Source organism: Hirsutella rhossiliensis (assembly GCF_020360975.1).
Source record: "Hirsutella rhossiliensis strain HR02 chromosome Unknown scaffold00002, whole genome shotgun sequence".
NCBI lineage: Eukaryota > Fungi > Ascomycota > Sordariomycetes > Hypocreales > Ophiocordycipitaceae > Hirsutella > Hirsutella rhossiliensis.
The window spans coordinates 2452308-2477440 of NW_025408668.1; the positions used below are offsets into that span (position 1 = coordinate 2452308).

General features: G+C 51.5%; 7 protein-coding genes and 1 non-coding gene across 8 annotated transcripts; 5 read left to right on the forward strand and 3 right to left on the reverse strand.

The window, feature by feature from the left end:
- Positions 1–1538: 1538 nt before the first annotated feature.
- On the forward strand, positions 1539–3181 carry HRG_01850 (putative myocyte-specific enhancer factor 2d; the record flags this gene model as incomplete). Its single annotated transcript, XM_044860321.1, has 5 exons — positions 1539–1569; positions 1619–2014; positions 2062–2116; positions 2164–2384; positions 2442–3181. 5 exons carry the CDS (start codon positions 1539–1541, stop codon positions 3179–3181), a joined length of 1443 nt encoding a protein of 480 aa, XP_044723954.1.
- A 328-nt stretch (positions 3182–3509) lies between these two features.
- Positions 3510–3591, reverse strand: HRG_12063. The gene has a single exon. It is a non-coding gene; the product is annotated as a tRNA-Gly (tRNA).
- Positions 3592–7791: 4200 nt separating this feature from the next.
- Positions 7792–8079, forward strand: HRG_01851 (uncharacterized protein; the record flags this gene model as incomplete). The annotated part of the gene is made up of 1 exon (XM_044860322.1): positions 7792–8079. The coding sequence occupies one exon, from the start codon at positions 7792–7794 to the stop codon at positions 8077–8079; it is 288 nt and encodes a 95-aa protein (XP_044723955.1).
- Positions 8080–10545: 2466 nt separating this feature from the next.
- Positions 10546–11660, forward strand: HRG_01852 (polysaccharide deacetylase domain-containing protein; the record flags this gene model as incomplete). Its single annotated transcript, XM_044860323.1, has 4 exons — positions 10546–10670; positions 10738–11108; positions 11176–11276; positions 11415–11660. 4 exons carry the CDS (start codon positions 10546–10548, stop codon positions 11658–11660), a joined length of 843 nt encoding a protein of 280 aa, XP_044723956.1.
- A 5025-nt stretch (positions 11661–16685) lies between these two features.
- HRG_01853 (uncharacterized protein) lies at positions 16686–17236 on the forward strand (the record flags this gene model as incomplete). Its single annotated transcript, XM_044860324.1, has 2 exons — positions 16686–17017; positions 17128–17236. 2 exons carry the CDS (start codon positions 16686–16688, stop codon positions 17234–17236), a joined length of 441 nt encoding a protein of 146 aa, XP_044723957.1.
- Positions 17237–19008: 1772 nt separating this feature from the next.
- Positions 19009–19301, reverse strand: HRG_01854 (uncharacterized protein; the record flags this gene model as incomplete). The annotated part of the gene is made up of 2 exons (XM_044860325.1): positions 19009–19081; positions 19138–19301. The coding sequence occupies 2 exons, from the start codon at positions 19299–19301 to the stop codon at positions 19009–19011; spliced, it is 237 nt and encodes a 78-aa protein (XP_044723958.1).
- A 683-nt stretch (positions 19302–19984) lies between these two features.
- On the reverse strand, positions 19985–20236 carry HRG_01855 (uncharacterized protein; the record flags this gene model as incomplete). Its single annotated transcript, XM_044860326.1, has 1 exon — positions 19985–20236. One exon carries the CDS (start codon positions 20234–20236, stop codon positions 19985–19987), a length of 252 nt encoding a protein of 83 aa, XP_044723959.1.
- A 3212-nt stretch (positions 20237–23448) lies between these two features.
- On the forward strand, positions 23449–24993 carry HRG_01856 (uncharacterized protein; the record flags this gene model as incomplete). The annotated part of the gene is made up of 1 exon (XM_044860327.1): positions 23449–24993. The coding sequence occupies one exon, from the start codon at positions 23449–23451 to the stop codon at positions 24991–24993; it is 1545 nt and encodes a 514-aa protein (XP_044723960.1).
- Between the last annotated feature and the right edge of the window lie 140 nt (positions 24994–25133).

Consider the following 25133-nt stretch of genomic DNA (forward strand, 5'->3'; position numbering starts at 1 on the left):
ATAGGACTATGCTACATACCCGCATGCCTCAGCGCCTGCTTTTTTTTCACCCTGTTTAAATTGCATTGTACGAGTCTTAAAAAACTGAGCATTGACACATCTTCTGGTGTGCATGACGAGGCAGCTTTTCATATACCTAGAAATCGTTTCCTTAGACAACTTAATGAACAAGTTAAAAACAAGATGAGCAATAAATATTGCTGTCTGTAGACTGCAACTTGCGCAATCACCACCTGGGTCCGTCTTGGAGTCATGTTTCCCCCCTCCGACATCGCCAACACAGACGCCCCGTACATCGGCCGCCATCGAACAAGGCCGCACCTCCAAGGTCATTGTATTGCGAAACATTCTCATCCCCGGCAAGGTGGACATGGTAGCCAACTCCTCCCGGGAATGAATCCCGAGGGCCTCTTCATCTCAATACGCAGAGCCGCGCCGTCAGATGTCACATGCATGAAGCCGTGGGTCAGCTGGCCACGCAATTGACGTCGAAGATGGCTTGAATGGCAGTTGTTAGCGGCAGACGCAGCCATGCCCTGCACAGGATTGCATCGAAAGACGCCAGATGCGGGTCAATATCAACGATGGCTTGTCTTGGCTTGCAGCGACAGATGTCAGTCGTTGCTGGCCTTTTGGGGTTTTCTGAACCTACATGAGGGCCGATGAGGGAGTTTTTCTCCATCGATGTTGCCTCTGTGAATCGACTTAACCCAAGGCCTCTTTGCAACCGTTGTCAGTCCAGCCATTATTGCAACGCCCGTCGCCGCCGACTACATTCTGGGAAGAGAAGCTATCGAGCCGGCCATGTAGGCTGCCGTGCCGTTAGTGTCTTGATGCACGCGGGGAATGTCGACGCTGAGGCTCGTGAGAAGACTCGATGTTCAACACTTGCTGTGGACGATGCATCTGGGACATGTTCTCCATCCTTACATCCTGCTACGCGAAGGCATGAGGAGCTATTCACCGTAGTCGAGACTGTGGTTCATGAGCAGAACTGCCACAAAGCAGGGCAATCATGCCACATATATGTATTGTCATTGAGCGGCTCCGTCTAGGTAGCGGCAACCTGGCAAGACAAAAGACAGGTATAATAGCAGCAACTTACTGAGAATAAGGTCGATATCCCCTCGCTTGCTTGGAGGCTTCCATGCTGGTCCAAGAGTTGCTCTTGTCCATGCTCAAGTCGCCATAAATAAGCAGCAGAGGTGCCATTTTTGTGAGAATTCTCCTGGGTAGTCGATATCACTACGTTAGTCGATATCACTACGGAGGCGTCTCAGAACAAACTTTGCATGTCGAATTATATATTTTAACTGTCGGGCCCGAGGCGAGTGCCTTGTGAGGTTCCCCGCATGTACTTCGGCATATAAATAGGCACTGGTAGATATACACTGCACCCCTAAAACTTCAGGCGGCCCCTCTCTGGCCAAACCTCCAAGCTTCATCTCAACTTCTTGTTCACCGAATGTGTTGATTGACGCCATCGCACCGATTCAGCTCCCGAAGAGAGACCAACAGCTACGGGGCGTGTCGACACGATGCCCGCCGATATCCCGGGCTACTACTACGGTGAGCCCGGCTTCATCCATGCTGGCTTTTCGCTCACCATCCTGCGCAGACGAGGCCAGGAACAAGTACTTCAAGATCGAAAAGGCACACACGGCGCCCGCCTCGGCCGCCTGGTCCGCCGACGCCGTCAAGAAGCGCAAGGCCGACGACGCCGCTCGCCAGGGCGTCCGCCGCCGCGCCCACCTCATCCGCCGCCACATCAAGCGACACGCTCTGCGCCGAGATGTCGTCGCCGACGGCCTGCTCTCTCGCCAGACTAATTCCGAGCCTGACTGGGCCAGGATCGACGACGGGGACCTGGCCGCTGCGGCCTGGGCCGGCGCCGTTGTCAGCAAGGGCTGCGTCCCCTTCGTCCCGAGCTTTGCGAGGCCCAGCTTTGCCAACATGCCCTGCTTCTACGTCGGCGGCGACGACGACAAGACCGGCCTGGGCGTGGCGTATGCGAGTGAGCTTGTCTGACCCTTGGCCCATACGCCGCTGACTTGAAGCCAGCCCTCGACGAGGAGACTCTGGTGGGCAGCTACATCCCCTTGGATGACAACCACAGGTTCGTCCCCCGGCTGACGACATTGCCTTCTTCTGACTGCCGGCCAGCATTGCCTTTGACCGCGAGAGGCCGGGCACTTTGGAACGAGGCCCGTCCTTCCGCACCGAGATGATCCGCTGTCCGCAGATGTCGTCCATCAAGTACCACAAACCCTCTCACAAGATCCTTCTGACGTCGCGCGAGCCCGACCACAGCTGTGGCCTGTACTTTTTCTCACCCCCCTTGTCGCCGGCCGACGATGCTCGGCCTCATTGGCTCCTCGGCGAGAGTATGTCGCACTCATACAATGGCTGCATGGATGCTCGCTGACACTGCCGGCGCACAGCAAATCACTATCAACGCCTTTCCATCCGCCATCGTCTGCGGGACGAGTGGCTTGTTCACCAGAGCACACCGGCCCCTCCAAATTCAGACCTCCTCTGCGTCATTGGCACCAACGCCGGCATCCTCCGCGTCCGATCCAACGAAACCATGGCCTGGATCGCCCCTCAGAGCGCTCCCAAGGGCCAGCATCTCCCGCAAGAGATATTCGACCAAGACTTTCAGCATTCCAACCACAACGTCCTCCTCGCTGGCGGGCGTAAGCCTCGGCTCTGGATCACAGACTTGCGGACGTCCGAGTCGGAGTGGACCTATGTCCGGCACGCCAGCTCCATTGCCCACGTTCGCAGCCTGAATCCCCACCAGATCATCGTCGCCGGCTTGGAGAACACCATGGCCCTCTACGACATGCGCTTCTTCGCCCAGCAGCCCAACGGCGTCAGGCCCCTGCTCTCCTTTCCTTCCTACCGCAACGAAGCATACTTTCAAGCCGGGTGGGACGTGAGCCCCGACCTCGGCGTCGTGGCCGCCGCACACGACGACGGCACCGTCAAGCTCTTCTCCTTGACCTCGGGCAGGCTTCTGCGCAGCAGGGCTCTAGACGGTATCCGCACCGAGACGCCGGTCAAGGCCTTGATGTTTCAGCAGATGCCCAGGGAAAAGGTGCCCAGCCTGTTCGTGGGAGAGGGACCGTCGCTCAAAAAGTACTCTTTTGGAGCGCCCGACCTGTATGACGAGGCTTGATGAGCGACCCTCCACGGTCGCCTCGAATCAATGGTTGCTCGTCCATGAGCTGGACAGTCACGTCTTTGAGCCTTGGGGCGTCATGCCTCTGTGACAGGACGTGAATTGAAATCAAGCCACAAAAACGGGCTGCGTCTGACGATGCGAGTGCCGAAATGTCGATATAGACCTGGCTGTGAAACATCATGGGCTTGGAGTCTCTCAACTTGGACAGCAAGCTGACACTCTACACGCCTTCCATACGTAATGCGTATCCAGGAGAAACAAAAAGAATGCCACGCAAAGAATCTCCTGAGACTTGCGCGAGGGCGGCAAAAGAATATTCCGCTGCGTGATCTGGGAATCGAACCCAGGGCTCCCCGACGTTGCACGGATGGCAACGGAGAATTTTACCACTAAACCAATCACGCCTTTGACCTTGCGTGATGGCGAACAAGCAAAATATTATAATGACGGCTGACAATTAACCAATCGTGCGACAATCGCGTTTCGTCTTTGCGTCTCCATAAAATAGAAATATCTCCTACTGCTGCTCGAATGCATCGCGCTTGGCACGTAGAGTAAGATCCTATTCTAATTCCAGCTCCACGTGTAACTGCCAAACAATCAGTTATATCTGCACCAACATCGCGTCTATTAGAGCGTTCCACGTTTGCCTAGTCAAGCGGCATTTCTAGTGCGAAGGTAGCCTAAGCGCCAAGGGAGGTGTAATACATGCGATCAAGGCACGTATTGTCAAGTTTAACATGTCCGTGGTCCCTATGTAACTTGATGCTCATATGCTGAGTCTCCCCGTTTTGAAGTTGAGTTCTTCACGCATTCCAATGTGAAAGCGCATAGCACCAAGTACCATGCATGCTTTCCAAGGACTACTGCAACAATGGGGACTGGTTACACAGATGGGAGAAAAAGTAAGGGCGGCACCGAGTGGGAACTTTCAAGACATGAATGAAGAAGTTTCGGATTACCAAAAGGGGAGAATAAAGGCAAAAATGGCATGAGTTGACATCATGCATCGGAAATAACATTTTCTCTGGAAAAGAGCTGGAAATGGGTCTGGAGTGCCAAGCGAGGGAGAAGAGTGGCGAGTGCGTGTACTCTGCGCATAAAGTTTACTATACTTTGAACATGATGAAGCTCACCCGGACCTTGGGGTAAGCATGCGTGAAGTAAGATGAGCTGGACGCGACGCGCAATCCCGGGGACGGTTTTCGTGTCTTTGGGGCTTGGTACGAGTAGTCCAGTCTCGCCAATCTTCGAACCTGGGCATCCCCCTGACGAGTCAACGTTGAAGGGAGCAAAGGGAAGGACACGCCCAGCGCCGTGAACCATTGATGGCAACCATTGAAGCTAAACATACTTTTCTGCCTTCGCCATTTCTCCGGGGAATTGACTGACTGCTCCTGTGCGCGCACTGGCAAGGCTATGACTTTCAAATTGGGCCGACGTGTGATAAACCACGTGCTCTCGCAAACTTAGTTGCAGCTGGATTGTTGCCAGAGTTTTAAGGACATGCGGGGAAGCTGAGCTATCATTGGACCCAAGAGCGCAAGGAGATGATTTTGGGTATTTGCCGGATAGGAAAATGTATCCGGCGCATTTGTGGGATGGGGGTCTGCTATAGACGGGACTTGGGCTGGTGGAGCTGGCATCAACTTTAACCCCTTGTAGATGACTATGCCTGGCCATGGTCTATGAAAGAACAGGTCATCTGGTTAATGTGTTTCCGAGGACTTTCTGCTACTGCATGTCCGTACTCAAAGTGCTTGCTGGTTGTCGACAAGCTATTTCAGACGAGAGCTCTCTCCTTGAACAAGCCACTCGTAAACCATGCCGGAATTGCACCTCTCGAAGTCATGTCCAAGTGTGAATATATATCCTAGGCGGTACCCATTATCATTAGGACAAACAAAGTGGTTCATGTATAGGAATATAAGTCGACTGTTAGAGGCTGATTTTGGTCAGTGAGTATTTGATTGTTGGGTAACCACGACAGACCCCGAGAGAGCGGAGTTTTATCCATTAAAATGAACTCAACGACATCGTCACTCAGTCTGGTACTCGCTGCAAATAACCTTGAAACCGTCTTGCTTTTCCGATGGCGCCGCCGTCACTGCATCAAAAACCCTTACATAAAGTGTTAAACAGCCTAAATGTACTATGTGGATCGGATGGCCCTGGCCAATTCGTGACTGGTCCAGAGCCCGAGCAATCACGAGAGACGAGGATCACCCGCGAAACCTCGAAGCATTGGCTCATATTAGCTTCACAGGTAGACCAAATCATCAGAGGAATGAAGAAGGCAAGGTAGAACTGAGAGCTCGGCGCTGGGCACCGACAGTCCTCCGGCGCCTCCCCAGGACTAGTCTTTGGATTATTTAAAGACATTCGAATCCTCTGCAACATCATCCCTCATCCATCACAACCATCTTTCTCTCAGTCATCAAAGCAAGTTTAACAAGATCCTCGACTTCGTTGAAAGGATTCAGTTCGTCAATCTGCAAAAATGAAGCTCGCCATTGTTGTCTCGGCATTCCTTGCTGGACTGGTAGCGGCAACCCCATTGGAACAGCCTCCGAAGACAGATTTAGAGGCGAAGATTGCATCCGAACCGATGGAAGGCCTGGAGAAGAGGAGGTGCATGATGAAAAACAACCACTGCACCAGCAGCTCTCAATGCTGCAGCGTAGGTGTCCACCTATGACCGAGCTCGAATGCTTGCCACGTGCTGACATGTGCGGAACACTACAGGACGACTGCTACCAAGTACGAGCCTCTTGAGCAAGAAGGCATCCGAGGGCTGGCAGCGTGCTAACACGTACATCCAAACACCAGGTCGTTGGAAGCATCTGGCGTTGCCGTTAGGAAACCCATGTGCGTGCCCCATAAGTGAGAAAGAAGCACGACTTCTGGCAGCGTACTAACACAGATTTCCAACCGCTAGGTCTTGGGAGCGTCGGACAGTGCGTCGGCTCCCAAGTTCCATGGTCGATGGCGGCTTTGCTGCAGGTAATTTGCTAATGACATGCTCAACTAGGACAAACGACTCGGACGAGAAAGCTCCCAAACGGATACAACTCAATGTACGCCTAGAACCATACCTAGCCGGTGGCGTCGTGCTAATTGGGAACCATTCTTGGCTGCAGCGACTTGACGGGGGCTCTCGATCGCTGGGTTCTACGCTGGCAACTCAAACAAGGACGGTTGCCCGTGGGTTCTTGTTGGGAAATATTTACAGCACAGCATTGGGAGGCGCGGTTGCAGTCACGGGGTTGAGTCGATGCATCGAGGAGTAACAGCAATTCAAGTAGCCTCCAGCCTAGGCCGCGAATTTCTGCTTGACCCGAGGCTGTCCCATACAGTGACAAGGTTTATCCAGGCTTCGAGAAGGCAGGACTCAGGTCGGTGACCTAACTAGTTCCTTGCGTAAAGATGAGGCAGCCCTTGCTTGGGAAAAGGACTTCCATGAAGGTACGCGTAGCTTTACACACAAAGGGTGGTTACATTCTTGGAGTATAGTCTCGAGAAAACCTGCTTAATGCTCCCCTGCTAGTACAATCTTGGGCGCGGTACAACATGCATGACAGTGGTAGGGGGTGATGGGAGCAAGGGTCCCGAAAGACACTCCGTAAAGAGGTTGGGGCACCACACAAGGGAGGTTCGGGGCATCTCTTCCTGTTTATGCTTGCGACTCGGGCTTATAGGTTAGCGTGTCTCTGGGGAAGCCGACGCCATTTCTCGCGAATGTGGAGGGTTGATCCTAGATCCCGAAAGCCGATAACGAACAAGAGGTGTTTGCAAACAAGGCTGTAGAACCGGTTCGTGCTAGAGCCCATGTCCACTCATCACTTGTCCTCGTCAGCTTGGCACTTGACATTGCCATTGGCCTCCAACGGCAGCCCCTACGTCGGCAACCAACGGTTCTTTTTTCAAACTAGAAGTATAATGAAGGGTCTACAACAGTCCTTGGAAGTTTGATGGAGTCCGTAGGGATTGTAACCCGCTTGCCTGCATCGTGAGCAGATTTCGGCGTGTTTCTGTAGATGGAGTGACGTCTAAGCGCATCAAATGGCTTCGCTGCAGCCGTTCGGCTCCGACGTAGAGCTTTGTCTTGATGGCTTATGCCAAGTATAACGCAGGCTTACGAACAGGACGTGATTGAAATGAAATACCCATGTAGTATACATTGGGATGAATGGCTTCGTGCACTCATCCACAGCCATTATCCCCGGTTCCGAGATACTGCAGCTTCCTCGCGCCGCGTGAAACAACACCCATGAAGTGAAACCCGTGGCAGTAACCGCGCAGTGGTCGGAGTGGTTGTCGTAAGCATCGCAACTCCTCGAGCGGCGTCAGCTCCCTCGCCAACCATGGATTCCGCTCGCCCTCAAAACGAGACGAGACTCTTCTCACGCTCAAATCAATCAGTATATAGACTCCCATGCCACCTCAATATCAAGAGTATTCTTTACCCATTCACTTCACTTCTAAACGATAAGCAGTAATCAACAGCAATTTCCAAATACCTTTTTTGCATCACAAGCCAACGTCAGTCGCTCAACCCTTTTGGTTTTCTTTTTCGACCTTGATTCCTCCTCGAATCAATCAAAATGCAAACCACCGTCGCCTCTATCTTGTCCTTTGCCGGAGCCTTGATGGTTCTGGCCGCACCCAACGCGACGGCACAGCCACTCTTTGGTGCTGGTGCCGGCGGCGGCCTCGGCACGATTCTCATGGACCACGTCCAGTACGTCCAGAACCCGGCGAGCGCTGAGCAGGCGATCCCCGCCGGCCAGAACAACCCCGCCCGCGAGGCCCACCGTCAGGTCCATGCGAGCCTCTTCGAAGCCACCGGCGGCGGCAAAGCCGGCCAGGCCGCTGCCGCCGGGGCAGCTTAGACGGAAGTGTATCATAAGATCGGTGGCCGGCGGGACCGACCCCAGGCGCAGAGAACAACCGCGTCGGCTTCTGTACATACTTGAAGATGTTGTCTTGGGACATATAGCACTCGCCTGGATGACTAGGGATGAAGGCTAGCCCTTTCCATTGATCAGAAAGCAGTTTCTTCTTCAATATATTGATTCTGTCAAGCTGGTAAAATACCGCTACACCATGCAAAATGAGGGGGCCCCCAATAGAGGTGTTACTAACGCGTATTATAGGCCCTTCCTTATCCTGACAGATTAATATATAGTTCTCAGCGTAGAAGAGTCGGTTAATCGCCTCATGCAAACCGGTCGACTTGGCATTCAATATCACAGCCCCCTCACACGGAGGTAGAAGGCAGCCGTAGTCACGCCAGGGCAGAGGCTGTCGAGGCCGGCCCGGTACCGCATCGAGAGGCAAGCCGGCAGCGGGTCTCCGCGGTACCCAACGCCGGGGTAAGTTCCCACCAGGTGCGGCGGGAGATTTTAGTCTGGGCGGCAAATCCGAATTTCGGATCCGTGCCGGACTTGTCCTGAGAGCTGGGGATTGCATAAGTGGTGACGCCGTTGGCGCATCAAGCGTGGGCAAGAGTCATGATACACCGATCGTCGCAACGAGATGACCCGGCGTGGCAGCTTCAGTTAGCTACTACGAGAGCTGCCTAGCCAGGGCGTACAATTTCCAGATCAGCCCGTCACGAGCCACCGGTAAGGGATGCATGCTGCAGGAGGGGAAAAGAACAGAAAGAAGAGAGGGAGGGAGGCGCACATAAGACACACAGAGCCGATGACTTGAGCACCGAGTTTCAGGACTCAAGGCTTGGCGGCGGAGCCTATAACAAACCAATAGGATATTTGACGGCCGCATCTTCCCTGGCGGCAAAATGCCGCCGAATGGGGGAATTCATCCACATCTATGGCCCCGTGCTTCGCACGGACACTACAGAAACCAGGAACAAGATGTACGAGAAACTATGTAACTGGGTAGGACAGCTCGACAGGTTCCCGAGCATGGTGGAATCCCGGCTTCTCATTGGACGTTTAACAAATGTTCCCGGAGAAGTCGTTACAGCAGTTTCATCCCCCTCTGTGTTCTCGTACTTGCTTATCCTAGCAGGGGCTCCTGAAAAGTCTCCAACTAACTTGTTAGTGGCTCAAACATCGATTCGTGCTCCGCTGCGTCACTTTCCATGTGCCAGCATATATCCTGCACTCGGGTTTTGGAGGTTCTTCCAACAAATGCTTCTCAAACGAATATAACTTTGATGCATGTCCATGCATGTTCTCTGCAACCAGCTTTCTGCAAACCGTGATGCCCCCTCCGGCCCTGACGCAATGCTGTCATCAGCCTGCAACCCGCCATGACTCAAGCAACTCTGACCTGGAGGCTGTGTTGTCTCATAAGCTTATGGATCCTCAGCTGATAAAGCGGGTCGACGATCAAACACCGCCCGCGCCTCTTTAGATCACCTGTCCGCGCCCAAGTCCGCCTCATCCGACGTGTTTGATCGCCCATCTTGCGACTAGCTCGTCGTCCCCTTCAGACAGATCAAATGTAACTGATCATGTCGTCAAGCAGCGGCGACGGCAGGCAATGACGTACATTCATCGCGCATGGTCGTCAATGGCCTCCAACACACGCTTTGTCCGCAACCGCCCAGGGCTATGCACTCACAAATGGTTGCAACAACGTACACTTGTAATACCGTTGTAAGAAGCCGAAACTGACTGTCCAGGCCTTTGTCTCTCCATATCCTCGGGCGCCTGACTCTCTGCCAGCCTTGGCGGCAAACTACTCGGCAACACCGCGGCCTCAGTCAGCTCGTCCAATTCAAAGACGGGAGGGCCCATGCGGAACGAACCTGATCAAGTCTGCCATCCCTACTTAGGCTCTATCCCCTCTTTTCTTGCTCGGGAACACACCTTACCGAAGCTGTTCTACAATGCGGCCCAGCAGTTTCGTGTTCGTCCCGAAAGATTCAACCCCCTTGTTCATGCGCCTATGGAGAGGGACGATTGACGGCTAGCAAGTGATGCGACTGATAAATAAGTTTTCGTCTCCCCATTCTCCCGTCTCGGGGCCCGTGTGAACGTAGGTGCTGTGAGCGACATCAGATCAAAATGCTATCTTTAATACTATTGAGCTCTCTGCTCACTGGCGGAGTACTGGCTCAGGAGTCCAGCAGTCAGGCTGCGCCTGCGCCTGCACCACCGGCTGCGCCGTCTGCGGCGGCCGTTCCGTCTGTGTCATCTGTGGCGACCGCTCCGTCTGCGTCGGGGCCGGCAACACCCTCGGGAGGGTCCCCAGGCGCGGGCGGAGGCACTGGCTCCGGCTCGAGCGTTCCATTTGGCCAGGCCATCACCAAATGCACGGTGCCCAACGCCTTCGCTCTCTCATTCGACGATGGACCCTTCAATTTCACCAAGTCGCTTCTCCAGATGCTCAATGAAAATAAGCTCAAGGCCACATTCTTTGTCAACGGACAAAACTTTGACTCGATCACGTCGAGGGGAGATGAACTTAAACAAATGCTTGACGGGGGACATCAGATCGGGTCGCACACGTACGTCTAAATCGACAATCTGGATACCCAATACTAGGAAAGACAAGAGACACTGACAGGCTCTCAGCTTTTCTCATCCGGATCTCTCAAAAATCTCTGCGGATGAAGTGAGAACAGAGATGACAAAGCTCGACAACGAGCTGGCCACACTCATTGGCATGAAGCCGACATACATGCGACCGCCCTTCTTTAGCACCGACGACGAGGCCTTGCAGGTCTTGGGACAGATGCAATATCACGTTATCAACGCTGATATCGACACCAAGGACTTTGAAAAGACGACGCCCGAGACCAACGACGAGGCGTTCGAAAACTTCAAACGGGAGTTTGGCAATGGAGGCACAATCTCCCTGATGCATGACGTGCACAACACGACGGTCAACCAGCTGATACCCAATGTCATTAATTTTCTTAATGGGCCGGGGAAGGGCAAGCAATGTACGCGGCGTCCTGTTTTACTGTCTCCTGTATGACTCTAGGGCTTGAGTGCTAACGGTCGACAAAGCAATGACAGTCGGAGAGTGCCTGGGCGACGCGCCTGCTAATTGGTATCGAACCGGCAGCGGTGGCGGCAACGGCACCGGCAAGGCAGGCGAACCGGCACCGGTAAATGGACCCAAAAATAATCCAAAAAAGAAAGGCGGCAAAAAATCCGGTAGAAAGACCTGCGGATGCGGCAAGAAGAAAGGCACGGACGCAGGAGGGGGCATGCCCAAAGGCGACTCTTCTAAGGACAAACCCAAGGACGGCCAAAATTCAAAAATGGAAAAGTTGAAAGAAAACATGCAAGAAAAGATCCAGAATCAACAGGAAAAGTCCAAGGGGAGACTTGAGGCAAAGATAGGGCAAATGGAAAAGTTTAGGGAACAAGTCGGTGAAGCACTGAAGGGGAAGACTGAGGGGAAGCCCAAAGGGCAATCCATGGGCATGGAAGAGTCCAAGGGCATGGAAGAGTCCATGGCCGAATCCATGAGCAAACCGATGGCATAGACCCAAGTCGGGTACTGGGTCAAAATGAAAAGAGGAATGGGAAACAAAATTAGGCTTGCTGGGTTTGCAAGAGCTATGTATCTGGATGGGCATAGCAGGCAGAGCCTTGCTAGGTACATATTTCTAGGCGGCTAAGGTTTGCGGAAAAGACGGGAGGGCGCTATATGCCCAGGTAATAAATCTTGGACAGGTATTAGCCGAGGGCAGGAATAGGAGCCTTTCTTCTTGCTGTTAACTATTAACACCTAAGTCAGCCTCTGCCCACGAACTCTCTCCAGCAAGCAGGACTTGTGATGGCCGCAGTCCCCATAATAAAACAATGTTTCGGCACGTGTCATGCTTTGACAGTGGCCCACGGTTCGAGTTCACTTTAGTCTACCGTAGCTTGCGGGCCGTTGGTGCGAACCGCGGGTGCATGACACTGACCTGGATCTGAAACGTGATCTAAACTTGAATACCCCTAGCCCCCTTGCCCATACTTCCTTTTCTTGAATCACTACTCCGTACAGGTCAGGAACGTTATGAGATTACTCATTGCCTTTCAGTCGCATCTAACGTGATATTATCAACTAAGCTCCAAACTTTCTCCAGTACACATGCTATTATGCTGTACATTATAAAGAACTTTGATTTACTATAAGAAAAAGCGGGCAGTAGTGGTGCTCTGGAAACTGAAAACCGCAACGTATGTACGTCGCATAGCGCTCTGGTACGGATCTCGAGACATATTTAAAAGGACAGTAGAGTTGAAATATGCCAATGAAACTGCACTGCTACCTAGCTAACATATCTGTAGACACACATTCGAGCGAGTTGACCTTGGGACTGAGCGAACAGTGTTCGAACCTCCAGCTATTTACATAGAAAAATCTCATGGCGATCAATTAGGGACCTTATGATTCTTCTTTTTCACGTCCATATGTAGAGGGGAAGGCTGCTACGAGTGTTAGTGAGAGACGTTGACCATGGTGCCTGCATTCATTTGATTAATCTTTTATCCCCATTAAGCGATTACGACCAAACCCTGGAAAGTCACGACTCGCTTTGCAGTAGTAAGAAATATCCTTAATTGTATAACCTTGTTTGAAGATATTCGAGAACACGCCGCTGGGTTTCGGAGAGAAAAACAAATGTTTTCTGCACGAGGAAAAAGGAAGATGTGAGAAGCCCCTTGACTGCTTCGCAGATTGGGGAGGCGAGCTTTAGAGCGGGAGCTAGATGTGAGACAATACACCCTCAGGGTTTTCTGGGCTATAGAGACTTCGAGTCCGGCCAGTGTTTGCATGAGAAAGTCTGGACAAATATTTGTATCGCCGAGTCGCGCGCACTAATCATGATTGAAGATACGTTGTAAAGATAACGGGGCCACTGCCTAATCTATTTATCCTGCCCTGTATTCTTCGCAGCGAATCGCTTCAAAGAAGCAGGTTTCAGCTTCGTTGCCCTCCTAAACAGCACCCCTTCTCGCATCATCACGGAGATGGCCTCGGTCATCGACGCAGCACTTCTCTGTGGTATATAGCTAGCAATAATAGAAGAGGACTCGTGTATAGCCTCAATGTTTGCATGAAGCACGACCATCTTGAGATTTTCCCCCTTGACCAACTCCTTGGAGATCATAGGAACCTGAACCATGACGGACAATTGCATCAGCCCATGCTAATTGTGTCGCGAAGCGTGGCCTGATTTCGCAGTTCTCGGAGATATCCCTAGGCAAGAGGGATCTAGGAAGCTAAAAACACCGGTAAAGAAGAAGGAAGAAGGAGCTAAAAGGAGGTGCAGAAAGGAGGGTGGGGAAGCAGAAGTGGCGATAGCTTCCTATAGAGGTAGCGAGAGATAAGACGGAGGGGCCGGCAACGGCTGAAAAGGAGGGGGAAAACCGGCAAAAAGCTCGGGAGTTAAAAGGATATTAGAGGCTTCTTTAAGCAAGATATTCTTTATTAATTAAGATACCACAGGGATATAAATAGGGGCGTTTGGTAGAGGAAAGAAGGACAATTAAGGTAATATAATAATTGCTCCCCTACCGCAATTATTGCCCCCGAGAGAATTAAATAACTTTGCCCTAGCTATCCGACCCCTTACTTCCCCTTTTACCTTCGTGTATTTTATATGCACTTCTCGCATCTCTCTTCGCGAGAAATTGCGCCCATGGTTCTTCTTGGTCTGTTAGGATACTTGGTAGAGGAGTGTCTAAGATTAACACACGGGATTCGCTATCTTTACGATGTTCCCTTATCGACATGACTCAGTGAGACCAGGCAGTCCGTATTCTAGGAAAGCAACACCAGGCAGTCCCCATTCTAGGAAAGCAACAACGTTTGGCTCGGTAACGATAGGCACGCGCTCATGGCATGAGCGCCAAACACGCTCAGACGGCTCCATAAACTGCAAATGTGAAGAAAATATTGGAGGGGCAAGAGACGACTAAGGCAATGCCGTTACCGCTTCGAAGCCCCGGCACGCGGGCGTATTGCGTTCCGACGCCGCTGCAAACACAATCGTAGGGGCTAGACTACAGCGATAGATGACTCGCTGATGAGTTTCGACAGTCTGCCACGATAGAATTCGAAGCATAACGACCCAGATCACGTCATTGGCCACTGAAAGGTATTGTCGCAGACACGGCACCTGGAAATCTATATCTAGGCTCTTCTCCCCTTTCCCTGGTATATCTATTTTTTCAATCCAACAAAGCACGATAATCGCTCAGGCTCAAAACAGTTCCCCTACAGCGTTTCCTGCAATCTATGAAACTGTCAAGCTGGTAAAATACCGCTACACCATGCAAAATGAGGGCACCCCCAATAGAGGTGTTACTAACGCGTATTATAGGCCCTTTCTTGTCCTGACAGAAACAGAATCCTATCCCATTCGTCGACTGTACTAGAAAGTTCGTTAAATAGAGCCATTCGGCCTGCTCCGGCTATCAACGTAGCAGATGCTAAGCGCTTCTGGCAGAAAGGCAGCGACGACGATAGCAGGAAGGAGGGGCATGATGAATGGAATAAAAGCAGTACAATAAGAAAGAGTAAATCTTTTTTTCTAAGACAGTTGTTCTGCAGGCTGTAGGCCGAGAGATATTGACATACAGACACCTAAAGTACTTTCAAGCCGAAAAAGGAACGTCCTTAACAAGGCCTTCTCCGTCAAAGCAAATTCTCGTGCATGGCACGGAAGTTGCATAATATTCATTTAGTAGTTTAGACACGGCTGCATAACCCTTCGTACTCGTACAGCTATATGATCCTCCACTTTTATACGTCTGGTCATTAGCATGGATCAGTAAAGGTGCCACTCCCCTCCCCGCCAAGGAAAAAAAAATAGCAGTTGATCTCGGAGACAGGTGATCTGTCATGACTCGTTATTATACGTAGTTGAGCTCTATTACGAAGGTTGCACCCAGAAGAAATCATATACGAGGGGGTCGCCCGGGGCCCCATGCCACCGTATCAGTCACGCTTATCCGTAGATTCATTTTATTCTGTGCTACCACACTCCAGAAGCTTTAATGCCAGTAAATTGTATGTGTAGATTCCGTTTATATTCGTCATCGCAAAGAGTTCGTTGATAATATTGTAAAAACGAAGCCAAGCCAACAAGGCAGTTGTCCAAGCCGGCCCAGCTGCTAAAGGCCCGGAGGGAGCTGTCTATATAGTACGAAATGCTTCTAACGTTTCACCCACCCATGCCGTAGAAACTTATAAAATTAAATAGTGGTCCAAGACGGAGGGGCTAAAAAATTACACTACATACAGATTAACTGAGTCCCGACCTAGCTATTATAGCTATACGTGCCCGCCCACAAACGCATACACATTTTAAAGCTAAATTTGAAGCTATCGCAATTATAGAAATAGCTCTTATAGTGTTAGGGATGCTGGGTGGCAGTCAGAACTACCGTGGCTAGGATGAATGCGTAGTGATGCTCGCTATGTCTGACGAGGTTCTCCCGTGACTCTGGACAGTTGCAGAATATACTGTCTGAGTAGTGGGAGATAAAAGCTTGTCTCTTTTGGCTATTTAGTCGTTAGGTCTAACTTATATATAGACGGGTGTGACGTCTCTGGCTGGTGTGCAGGGGAGAGCCAGATATCCCTAGGCCTTGGTGGGTCTAGCCTTTATCCCGCAACATATAGGCTTGTTAACGTTATAGATAGGCATTAAATGCCGGCCTTTATTACGGCCGGACTAAGCTAATTTATAGATACTATAAGCTTTAAGGTAAGCTAATTTATGGGGCCCCAGACCACTAAGACTACTTAAATTTTATAAGTCTCTATAGAACAAAGCAATGATCCGTAATTACCACACCATTAATAGCTCGAGTGTTGCATGCTCGGTCATATGTCAGCACGTTTGCCCCACCCTTACAGGTAGACAGAGAGAGGTATATAGAACCCAACGGCTGTAGAGCCGAGTCCCATGGACTTTCCGTAGGATGGATAAAGGCTTACCTCTCTACATCTCGCACCAGTACTATAACTATTGCAGAGATAGAGGAGGGTAAAGCACCACGTTTCACGCTGTTATATCCTTAAAGCGGTTCCACGTTCTGAAAGGGGGATGGGGGGGGAAGCTCCTGTCCTGCAAGCACGGTATCTATCTCGTCTACTACTTGGTCTACTACTAGACCCAGATATGTCCAGTTCACTGAACTCTTAAAGATAATGTCGCACTATATTCTGCGGAGACGGTCGTTGTTCAGCGGAAACTGGACACCAATCAAACCTTCTTCGTATTCGAGAGTGGGTTAGACAATGGTCTGGTTACCCTGCTATCATCCGCTGGCGAAAGTGGGCAATGGCCGTTCGTTCTCAGCAGGTCAACAAGGCCGTGGAAACGGGGCCCAATCATGATAACGCAAGGGAGAACAAAACTTTGTCATTTGGGAAAAAGTATAAGATCCCTTTGGCCTAGCTTGCGACTTCGGGAAGACCAGCAATCACTATACTCGCAATTGTCTACCCCATCTGTACCCTTTGTGCCTCTTTTGGAAAGCCCCTGTCCAATAGCACCTCCGCAATGCGTTTTGCCGCAGTCAGCATCTTTCTCGCCGGCCTCGCCTCTACAGTGGCAGCGGCAGAGCCAAAATGCGAGCTGGAAACCAAAGTCAAAATCCACGACATGTCCTATTGGATCAACAAAGAGAGTGAAAATGACGAGCAAATGTCCAGCATCCAATTTAGACTCGACACCAAGTCCGGCTCTGTCAATTGCAGCTTATTCGAAATTTGCCAAGAATACGTGTCCTACGACATTGTCACCTGTGGTGACGATACTCTCTACTACTTCAATGCCATGCTTATAAGCAATGACACAATGCATCTGCAGATTTACCGCAACTACATCGGGGCGTAAGTTCTTCCTCGAAGCTCAAAATTTCTTGCTGCTGCTGAACCGCATGATGTAGTGTCAGGTATCTAGGAAAAGCAGTTGTCCCGGCTAAATGCGAAAATCTTCCAAGGACGAAGGCAAGCCAATGCACGCAGCTCAAGAATGACCAGAACAAAGGCATCCAGATTACTCCACCGAAATTCGTCACGGTACACGCCAACCAAGAGCGAGACATTTGAGAGTATGAGCCGGGTCAGCATGCGATTCAGTCACTGAAACCAGTAGCTTGCTGCACTGAGGCATTGCGAATCTCTAACTGTCCCAGCACCATTGCCAGTAACTCAGCCGAGGCAGCTCAGAGGTGTCGGACTTAATCGGGATGTGTTTAGTGATAATTTGACATTGTGTGAGGCGGTCATCTTGATGGCACCCGTGGTTGTCGTGCGTGGAAATGAATTGGCTTGACGTAGGCAAACAATGGTCGATAGGAATGCGACCTTTTTTGACTCAACCTTGCCTAATCTTTACCCAACGAACTGACATCATCAGCATCGGAGCCCATTCCGCCACGAAGCCCGTTGTAACTTGAGGCTCACCACGGTGGCCTTGGTTAAGGGATGTGGATTTCCCACCGTCTGTCATGTCGAGCTCGCAAACCAGAAAAAACATTGAATGCGTGCCAAAAACCCTAAGAGGCTACATTGTTTATGCAATAGTTTACCAAATACCACGGCTTACAACTTCTGGCTTTGAGTTGCCCCTATTTCACCAAGTTGTCTTGCCCGATACAGAAATACTGCAAGTCTCCAACTATGGCCGCAAGTGAATCGAAACGCCAGGACCGTTTTTTCCAAGGGGCTGCCTCCCTCTCTAACACGCCTGATTACGAAACGATTGGGGGTACTATAAGCCCAACGTTAGAGGTGTGACAAGAGTCTATCGAAGGAAAGGTGATTATTTCTTTCACGTGGTCAAATAGAGGGTATAGCAGTCCCTCGAATTGCCATAAATAGAGGATAGAATCTAATTGGAGTATGAATGGGGCCCCCCTTACCCGGGTCAATGGTTTCAAATGGGCCCTTCTCAGTTGGAGCAACCTAGCTCTAATGACCCAAGTCAGTACATGATTTTGAGGTCTTCAATATGATCCAGTTCGCTGCAGCTGGCTAGTGGATCGATGCCGGCCTGGCGACCAATAGAGCTTCACTATGAGGACAAGAAGATACTGGGGGCAATCACACTTTATGTGCCGCGCTGTCAAGATCGGGTAATCCCTTTTTGGGGATCTCGACGAGATTCGACTTATCGTTGCTATCGAGTATGGACTGGGCGAGAGCAAGCTGATAATTAAATGTATCGAAAACAACATAGGGAGAGCGCAGGAAATATTGCCAAAGAATCATGGTATTGGAGGTGATCCTGTCAGACCTGGATAGCGGTCGGGAATCAAGACGAGGATGGCGAGCTTGCTAAGATACTTTTCGGAGTCCACGCCGCCGGAAAGAATAATGCTCGACTTGACGCCGATATCATCCCATAGTAGAGCACCTCAGTATGGCCCAAGGGGGAAAAGTGTGATAACATAAGAGCGGGATTTAGTGAAGACCGCACGCACGAGGTAAACTAAAGTCTGGCGTTTATCCAGCCTTTCTAGACCATATTGGCGATCATCGTATGTAGGAGTGGTTGGCGGCCACGTCGGTGCGTAAGCCGGACCTAGGACGCCGCTGCTCCTGTGCGATTTAAGAGCAAGCAAGGCCAAACGGCCGGCTCTTGATAGGCTTCCCGCTTATAGTAGTACCATCGTAAAAAGAGTTCGCCCGAACTCTCGCGTTATCAACGTAAGTAATCTCGAAGCCGCGCTCATAGACCGATTGGAGGTGGAGCTTGATTCGGAGGAAACTAGACACGGAGTACGAGGCGGGCTTTAGCGTATCGGAATACTACGACATACAACGCGCTTCGACGGCGCACGGCATATGTGGTATGAATATATATATTGCATACCACATTATTGTGCAAGGGTGTCCTGAAGCTTCTGGCTATCCCAGAGGTCGGCATCGACGGGCTTGACCCGGGTGTTGCTGCTGCGAGTATCTAGATGAAACCACAAGTTTCGGGGGGGCGTTCCGTCGCCAACCTGAATGCTTCGACGTCATCACTGCCATCTCGGCGAGTGAGCAGCGACGGGGGTAAGCGACTGGGCTTTGCCGGGCTCTTGGTCGTAGACTGGCACAGTAACGGTGCCGCCGAGGCGGTGGAAACGACGAGCGCAAGGGCAAGTTCCAGCATGCTGGTGAGCATCGTGATGAGCGCGCTTAACCCCAGGTACAGGCGTTGCATACGAGCACGCGGTGGCAATTTGAAGGTCGACAGTGGTCACAAATATGACAAGAAAGATCTTAGTTTCTTACATATTTGTCTACTTATAAGTGAGCGAGAAGAAGTTATCATTCAGTCGCGCTGTGTATCCTTGAGCCTCACGGCAGTTGTGCTCGCAGTATCTGACAATCACGGGGCTTCCTAATTACTGAAAGAAGGGGATTGATCCGTTTTGTTACATCTTAGGGAAGGATTTAACGATTGATCTCAAAGGTAAATTACATCCGATGGATGGGGACGAAACTTAGGTTTGAAAAACCCGGCCAATCGGGCAAAAGGCGCGACTACACCGGCCGAACAGAGGAAGAAGAATTAATAGCAAAAGTAGAGTGTCACAGATGCGTCGAGGATGGTAAAAGATACCAGGCGGACAGGCTTGTTGCGTCCTCGTACATAGTTCCCAGCGACCCAGCCTAGCCACGGTTTCAGCAGGGACTCGCCATAGACAAACGACTGGCAACATCTTCAACTGCCGTGATTGGAAAACCGCCTAATAGTGCTACTGCATTCGTTTAGACCTCGAGACGATGTTCGTCTAATAGTTGCAGAAAGGTTTCGTATATTGTCGGGTTGTTTCTACCCGTGGAAAGACGGGGTGACACCTTCTATCTGCGTCCAATACCCGCCGCTTTCTGTATTTTGGCCATGAATGTCTTGGTCGCCTCCGGCAGCGCCTCCTGTTGAAGCTTGTCCAAGTATCCGTCGACATACTTCTTGACCGACTCCTTGGCAGAATTCTCGTCCCCGCGCTGGCCGACAAGGTCGTAGTAGACTGCATTTTCGGTCACGTTCTTCCCCTTTTTGAGAATGACTTCCGTGATGATGGTTCTCATTTTCTCGACAACCTTGGCGACCATCTCGTCGTGCTGGAAGCCTCGCCTAGAGAAGCATTCCCCTTCGGTCGAGTAGTTCGTCTGATTGTACCTCTCGTGGCACCAGCCATCGGTACCTACGCAAGACTCGGCCTGTCGTTCTGCCTCGGGACAACCATCTAGCTTGGGCAGCTGGAAAGGCGCGACTTCCCTTGCGCTATAGCAAGAATCGTGATCGGCAGATTGCCGCTGGCATATATATTCGGTCCCCTTGCATTGCTCACTTTGGTCTGAGTCGTCGCGGCATGTCTGGTTGGGGGGCACCCATTTGCTTGGCCCATCGGAGGAGCGTTTGCGGAAACCCTCACATCGTTCCTTTGATCCATAAATCTTGAATATCTCCTCGCTTGCGCACCAAGCCTTTGTACCGACACAGGCTTCAGAAAGCCCCCCTTTCTGCTTCAAGGTGTTGCACTCCGGAGAGTTGTCGTCATAGAAGGGAGGCCTCTCGCGCGATTCGACGCACGCTTGTACTTTTGCAGAATCTGTCAGCCGGGCGCAGAAATTCTCCGTGCCTTCGCACTCCTCGGTTGGATCTCCGAAGCACTTGAGAAAGTCTTTAATAAGAAAATTTTCCCTCTTGCTGTCTTTGGGGGCCTCTTCTCGGTGAGCCAGGCAGGCTTCAGGCGAGCCGTACGACTTGACTCTTATGTCGGCCTTGCAAAACTCTAGAGTTCCCGAACAGCGCTCATCGTCGTTTCTTCCGGCAGCAAGGCAGCCCGGAGAATATTTCTGGAGCCATTTCCCATTCACCCGGGCTGCGTAGCATAAGCCGCGAAATGTGGAATCCTCCACCCTAGAACAGAGAACATCGGTTCCGTCACAGGTTTCTTTGTGCGCCAGGCAATCGGTATTGATGTATTGCCACTCCGTCTTTTTGATCCGGTCGTCAAAGCAAGCCTTCTGACTATCGTACTTGTCGATGTCCTTGTAGTACTCGGGTATAGTGCACCACGCAATGGATCCCAGGCAGGACTCGACGCGTTCGAAACACTTAACGCCGGGCCTGTACCACTGGGGACCTTGCCACGCTTGCCTGGACTGTGTGTATTTTAGCATCTTTGCGCTGCGAGTTGTGCAAGGGGAGCTGCCTCTCTCGCCATACCTGTAGAAGGCTGACATCCACGGCGCTGGCCGAAGCCGCGAGCGGAAGGACGACCGACACGGCAGCCATGATTTCCAACTGAGTGACCAGTTGTGATACTCCGAAAACGAAAGACGATTGTGAGAACATTGCTACCAAAGGATGTTTAGGCTTCTCCCACTCTTTGTTGCAGATACGTCCGAAGTAACTAACGAAGTGGCTATCTTGAAGGATTTAGTTCAATCTCATCATGCCTTTTTTATCTAGCTTTGACAATGCCTGCATGAATTATCTTGGCTGTGCCAGTACGCATCATGCTGTCTGGGTCATACGAGGCGGAGCATATGCCAGCGAGGTCCGATGACCGAATTACCTAGTGCGTGATGTACAGACTACAGTACATATAACACATCCAAGGGTACGGAGATGATGGATTATGCTGTGCATTAAACCATATGGCTTGAAACCCAGGAGACAAGCCGACCGCAGCCCCGCTTTCACCACGGTTAGAAAGCTGATCTTGCGTAAGGCTACGAGGTGCAGTCAGCCCACATGGGAATTCAGTCGGCTCAACCACGTAGCCGATCGATGCTGGAGGATATGCCGTCCTGCGAGACGACATGCAGAACCAGGCCTCGAGGAACCGCGTCTCTGCAGGGAAGAACCTGGTCGACGAGCTTACCAGCAAGCACTATTTCCCCGCAGCGTGAGGCTAGGACAGGGTGGCACTCTAGCGGCGGCCAAGGCGTGCACGTCGGACTAGATCTTGCGGCTATTCAGGCTCAGAAGCCAAGGAATGATTACTTTCTCTGGAAGGGGTCTCCATAGGCCGTTGGTTCAAGGTTGTGGAGACAAACGTGCTTCAAAGTAGAAGATCGAATCAGCAGGGTGGTGGCCTTGTCATACGCCCGGAGGAAATTCCCTATACAGGCTACAAGGACGGCTTTAAAGTCCGACTGAAACTGGTCGGGGTTCGGCTTTTATACCCCCTGCCTGACTCGTTACACCTCAAGCCCCACGGAGGTTGCAAGAAACTCAATGGATTCAGACGCACTAATCGGTGGGGGGCCCCATCCATAAGTGGATTTTAGCACAATTTGTCCCTTAAAGTCTGATCTTATTGGGCCCTCCCCACGGCGTTGTCGATCGCTTGGCGCGTCTCAATCTCTGGAGTTTCTACGGTAACTCCACCTACCTACGAAGTAGTTCCATATAAGTCTCCATTATTCTTATGAAAGACGGATCATAAGTCTTGCCATTTATGCGTCCTGCAGCTAGGAGAAAGGGAGGTAATTGCATTAATATTGTGACTTGGCTGACCTTCTCACCGACTCGTCCCAACCCCTGCCAAGTTTTCAAAATACCTCACAGCTGTAGACGGCACACGTACTTTGTGCTACAAATACAGCCGCCATTACTGGCCCTCTATGAGAGGAGTATGTCCCGCTATTTACTCTAGTTTTATCAGACAGCTCTATCATTTGCTTCCTCTGATAGCCCTCTCGCTTATTTCATTCTATCGCTCTCTCACTTTCATTATCCTTCAATGCCTCTAGCATGATTTTCCCAACTGCCGCTTTGCTTATTAGCCTTATAAGCTATGAGGCCGGGCTCTCGGTCGCTGCCAACCCTCCGGCGGAAGATGCCAGCCGCATGACTATCGGATATAGATCAATTGGAAAGGCATGCCTCCTTTGACCATAGCATTACCTCATCAAGCTACCAGCTAACGACAAGCAGGAAGAAAAAGCTCTTATTGAGAAAACGGGTACTCTTATTCGCAGCCGTAACTCGGCGGCGGCGCACCTCGGAAAAGGAGTCTATGTTTCAAACACTCCATATGTTTTTGAACGTGACGACGGGACGGATACGTTTGTCGACACCCCTCTCCTGCTCCTGTCGCGATGTTTCTCACAAGGAATCTAGTACTGTCGAAATCACTGCAAGTAAAGACGCCTTTAAAGCGGTCTCCAAGGTGTGGGTACCGAAAGAATACTGGGTTAAGGCAGTGGACAAAGGGGATCTCTTGCAGGAGAGACAAGTCCAGGTTACCATGCAGCAGCTGGAGTCCTATATTACGGATCAAGGAGTGGATCTGGCTCGCACTCTGAGAATGGGGAAAGTAGAGGCGGCCGAGAATGGCATTGAGCAAATGCTGATACCAAACGACATGATTACCCAGGACGAAAATGGGGTTCCTATCGAAACCGAGAGCAAACTGGCCATACTCGCCGGGGAACCGGGTCAACTCGTACCATTCGGCATTGCTTTCAACTGGGAGGAAATAAAAGGCACCAAGGAGTACACAAAGGAGACGCTCCAAGAAAGGGTCAAGTTTTTAGTGGACAAGGCAACTAAGGCGGCCATCGAGGCTGGCCAATATCTCAAGTCGGATTCGCCTGGAGCGGCGGAAGCGATAGGAGAGAGGCTCGCTACGGCAAAGATATGCGCCGAGGGAGTTGGTCATCTCCACCGACGGAGCACGTGGGTTGACTATGAAGAGTTTGACTCGGCGTATAAGCAATACGCCGACACGCGCAAGATCGACGCTGAATTCCGCAAGCTGAAACTGACCAAGGCCATCGAGTCACAAAAGAGAATAGTGACCGAAACTACAGCAAAGGTAAAAGTCGCCGCCGAAAAGGCTTCCGCCATTGCCGAAGGCCAGCAGGCCATACAGGAGAGCAAGAAACTGCTCCAGACAGCCGAGGCCGAAGCGGCGGGTCTCAAAACAGCCTATGATAAAGTGTACGCGATTCTAGATCACTTGGATGGTGGAGAGGATCCAGAGCACATAAAAGTCTTGGTAGAGAACCCTCGAGCTGTCTGGGCCAAACTGGAAGAAGCTTTTACTTCCATGAACCGAAAACCAGTCGCGTCATTGGACACTGCTATAACAGACGAGGCGGCCATCGCTAAGGACGAGTATACCATCTTTCAAGGTGCCGTCGACGAGGCCAAGGCTACCGTCAGCGATATGGAAAAAGCGTTACTCGAAGTCTCTGGAGCCGAGCCAACGCCCGAAGGGAAAGAGACTGCGGGAGAGCAAGAGCAGGGAGAGAAGGGGGCCAGTGAGAGAAAGCAGAAAGAGGAGGAGGCCAGGAAGATCAAACAGAAAGAGGAAGAGGAGCGCCAGGCAGCAAGACAGAAGGCCGTTGACAGTGCCGAGAGGCTGAAGAGTAGCTCGAACAACGGAGCCTGGGCACGAGATGCTTTCATCGGTGCCGCTGCAGGAATCAGTACCCTCACTGCCGCGGCTTTCGCGACGAGTGCCGCGATCGGAGGTGCCGGAGGCGTGGCCGCCGGAAGCGCGGCCGCCGGCGGGACGGCTGCTGGAGGTTTAGCCCTCTTGAGCGCTGCAGAGAGCATCTCCGTCACGATTCCCGAGGTTGCGCAGGTCATTGCCGAGATCGACTCGGATATGGCCCTCGAAATACTCCTGGAATCGGCACCTCGTCCCCCTACGTCATTAGGTCCGCCTGTCCCCAAGGGCACACTAGACGGCCCACAGCTGGGCAGACGGAGCTCCATCCTCTCGAGGGACTTGTCCTCGGACAAGGAGTGGGTGTTCCAGGCGATAGGGCCGGCCTTTGAGCGCGCATTTCTCGAGGCTTGCATGATTTCGATTGGGATAGCCCGTCATACCATGGCCATATAGTGTCAGAAAACCATGGTTCCTCTGCAAGATAGTAGCAAGAGAACTTGCCACCTAGTTTATATGCGTTCGAAAATCGTGACGTCCTCCTGCGCGCCTGTTGCTCAGGCTGAGGTGCGGTGTCAAGAGTAGCCCATTTGTCA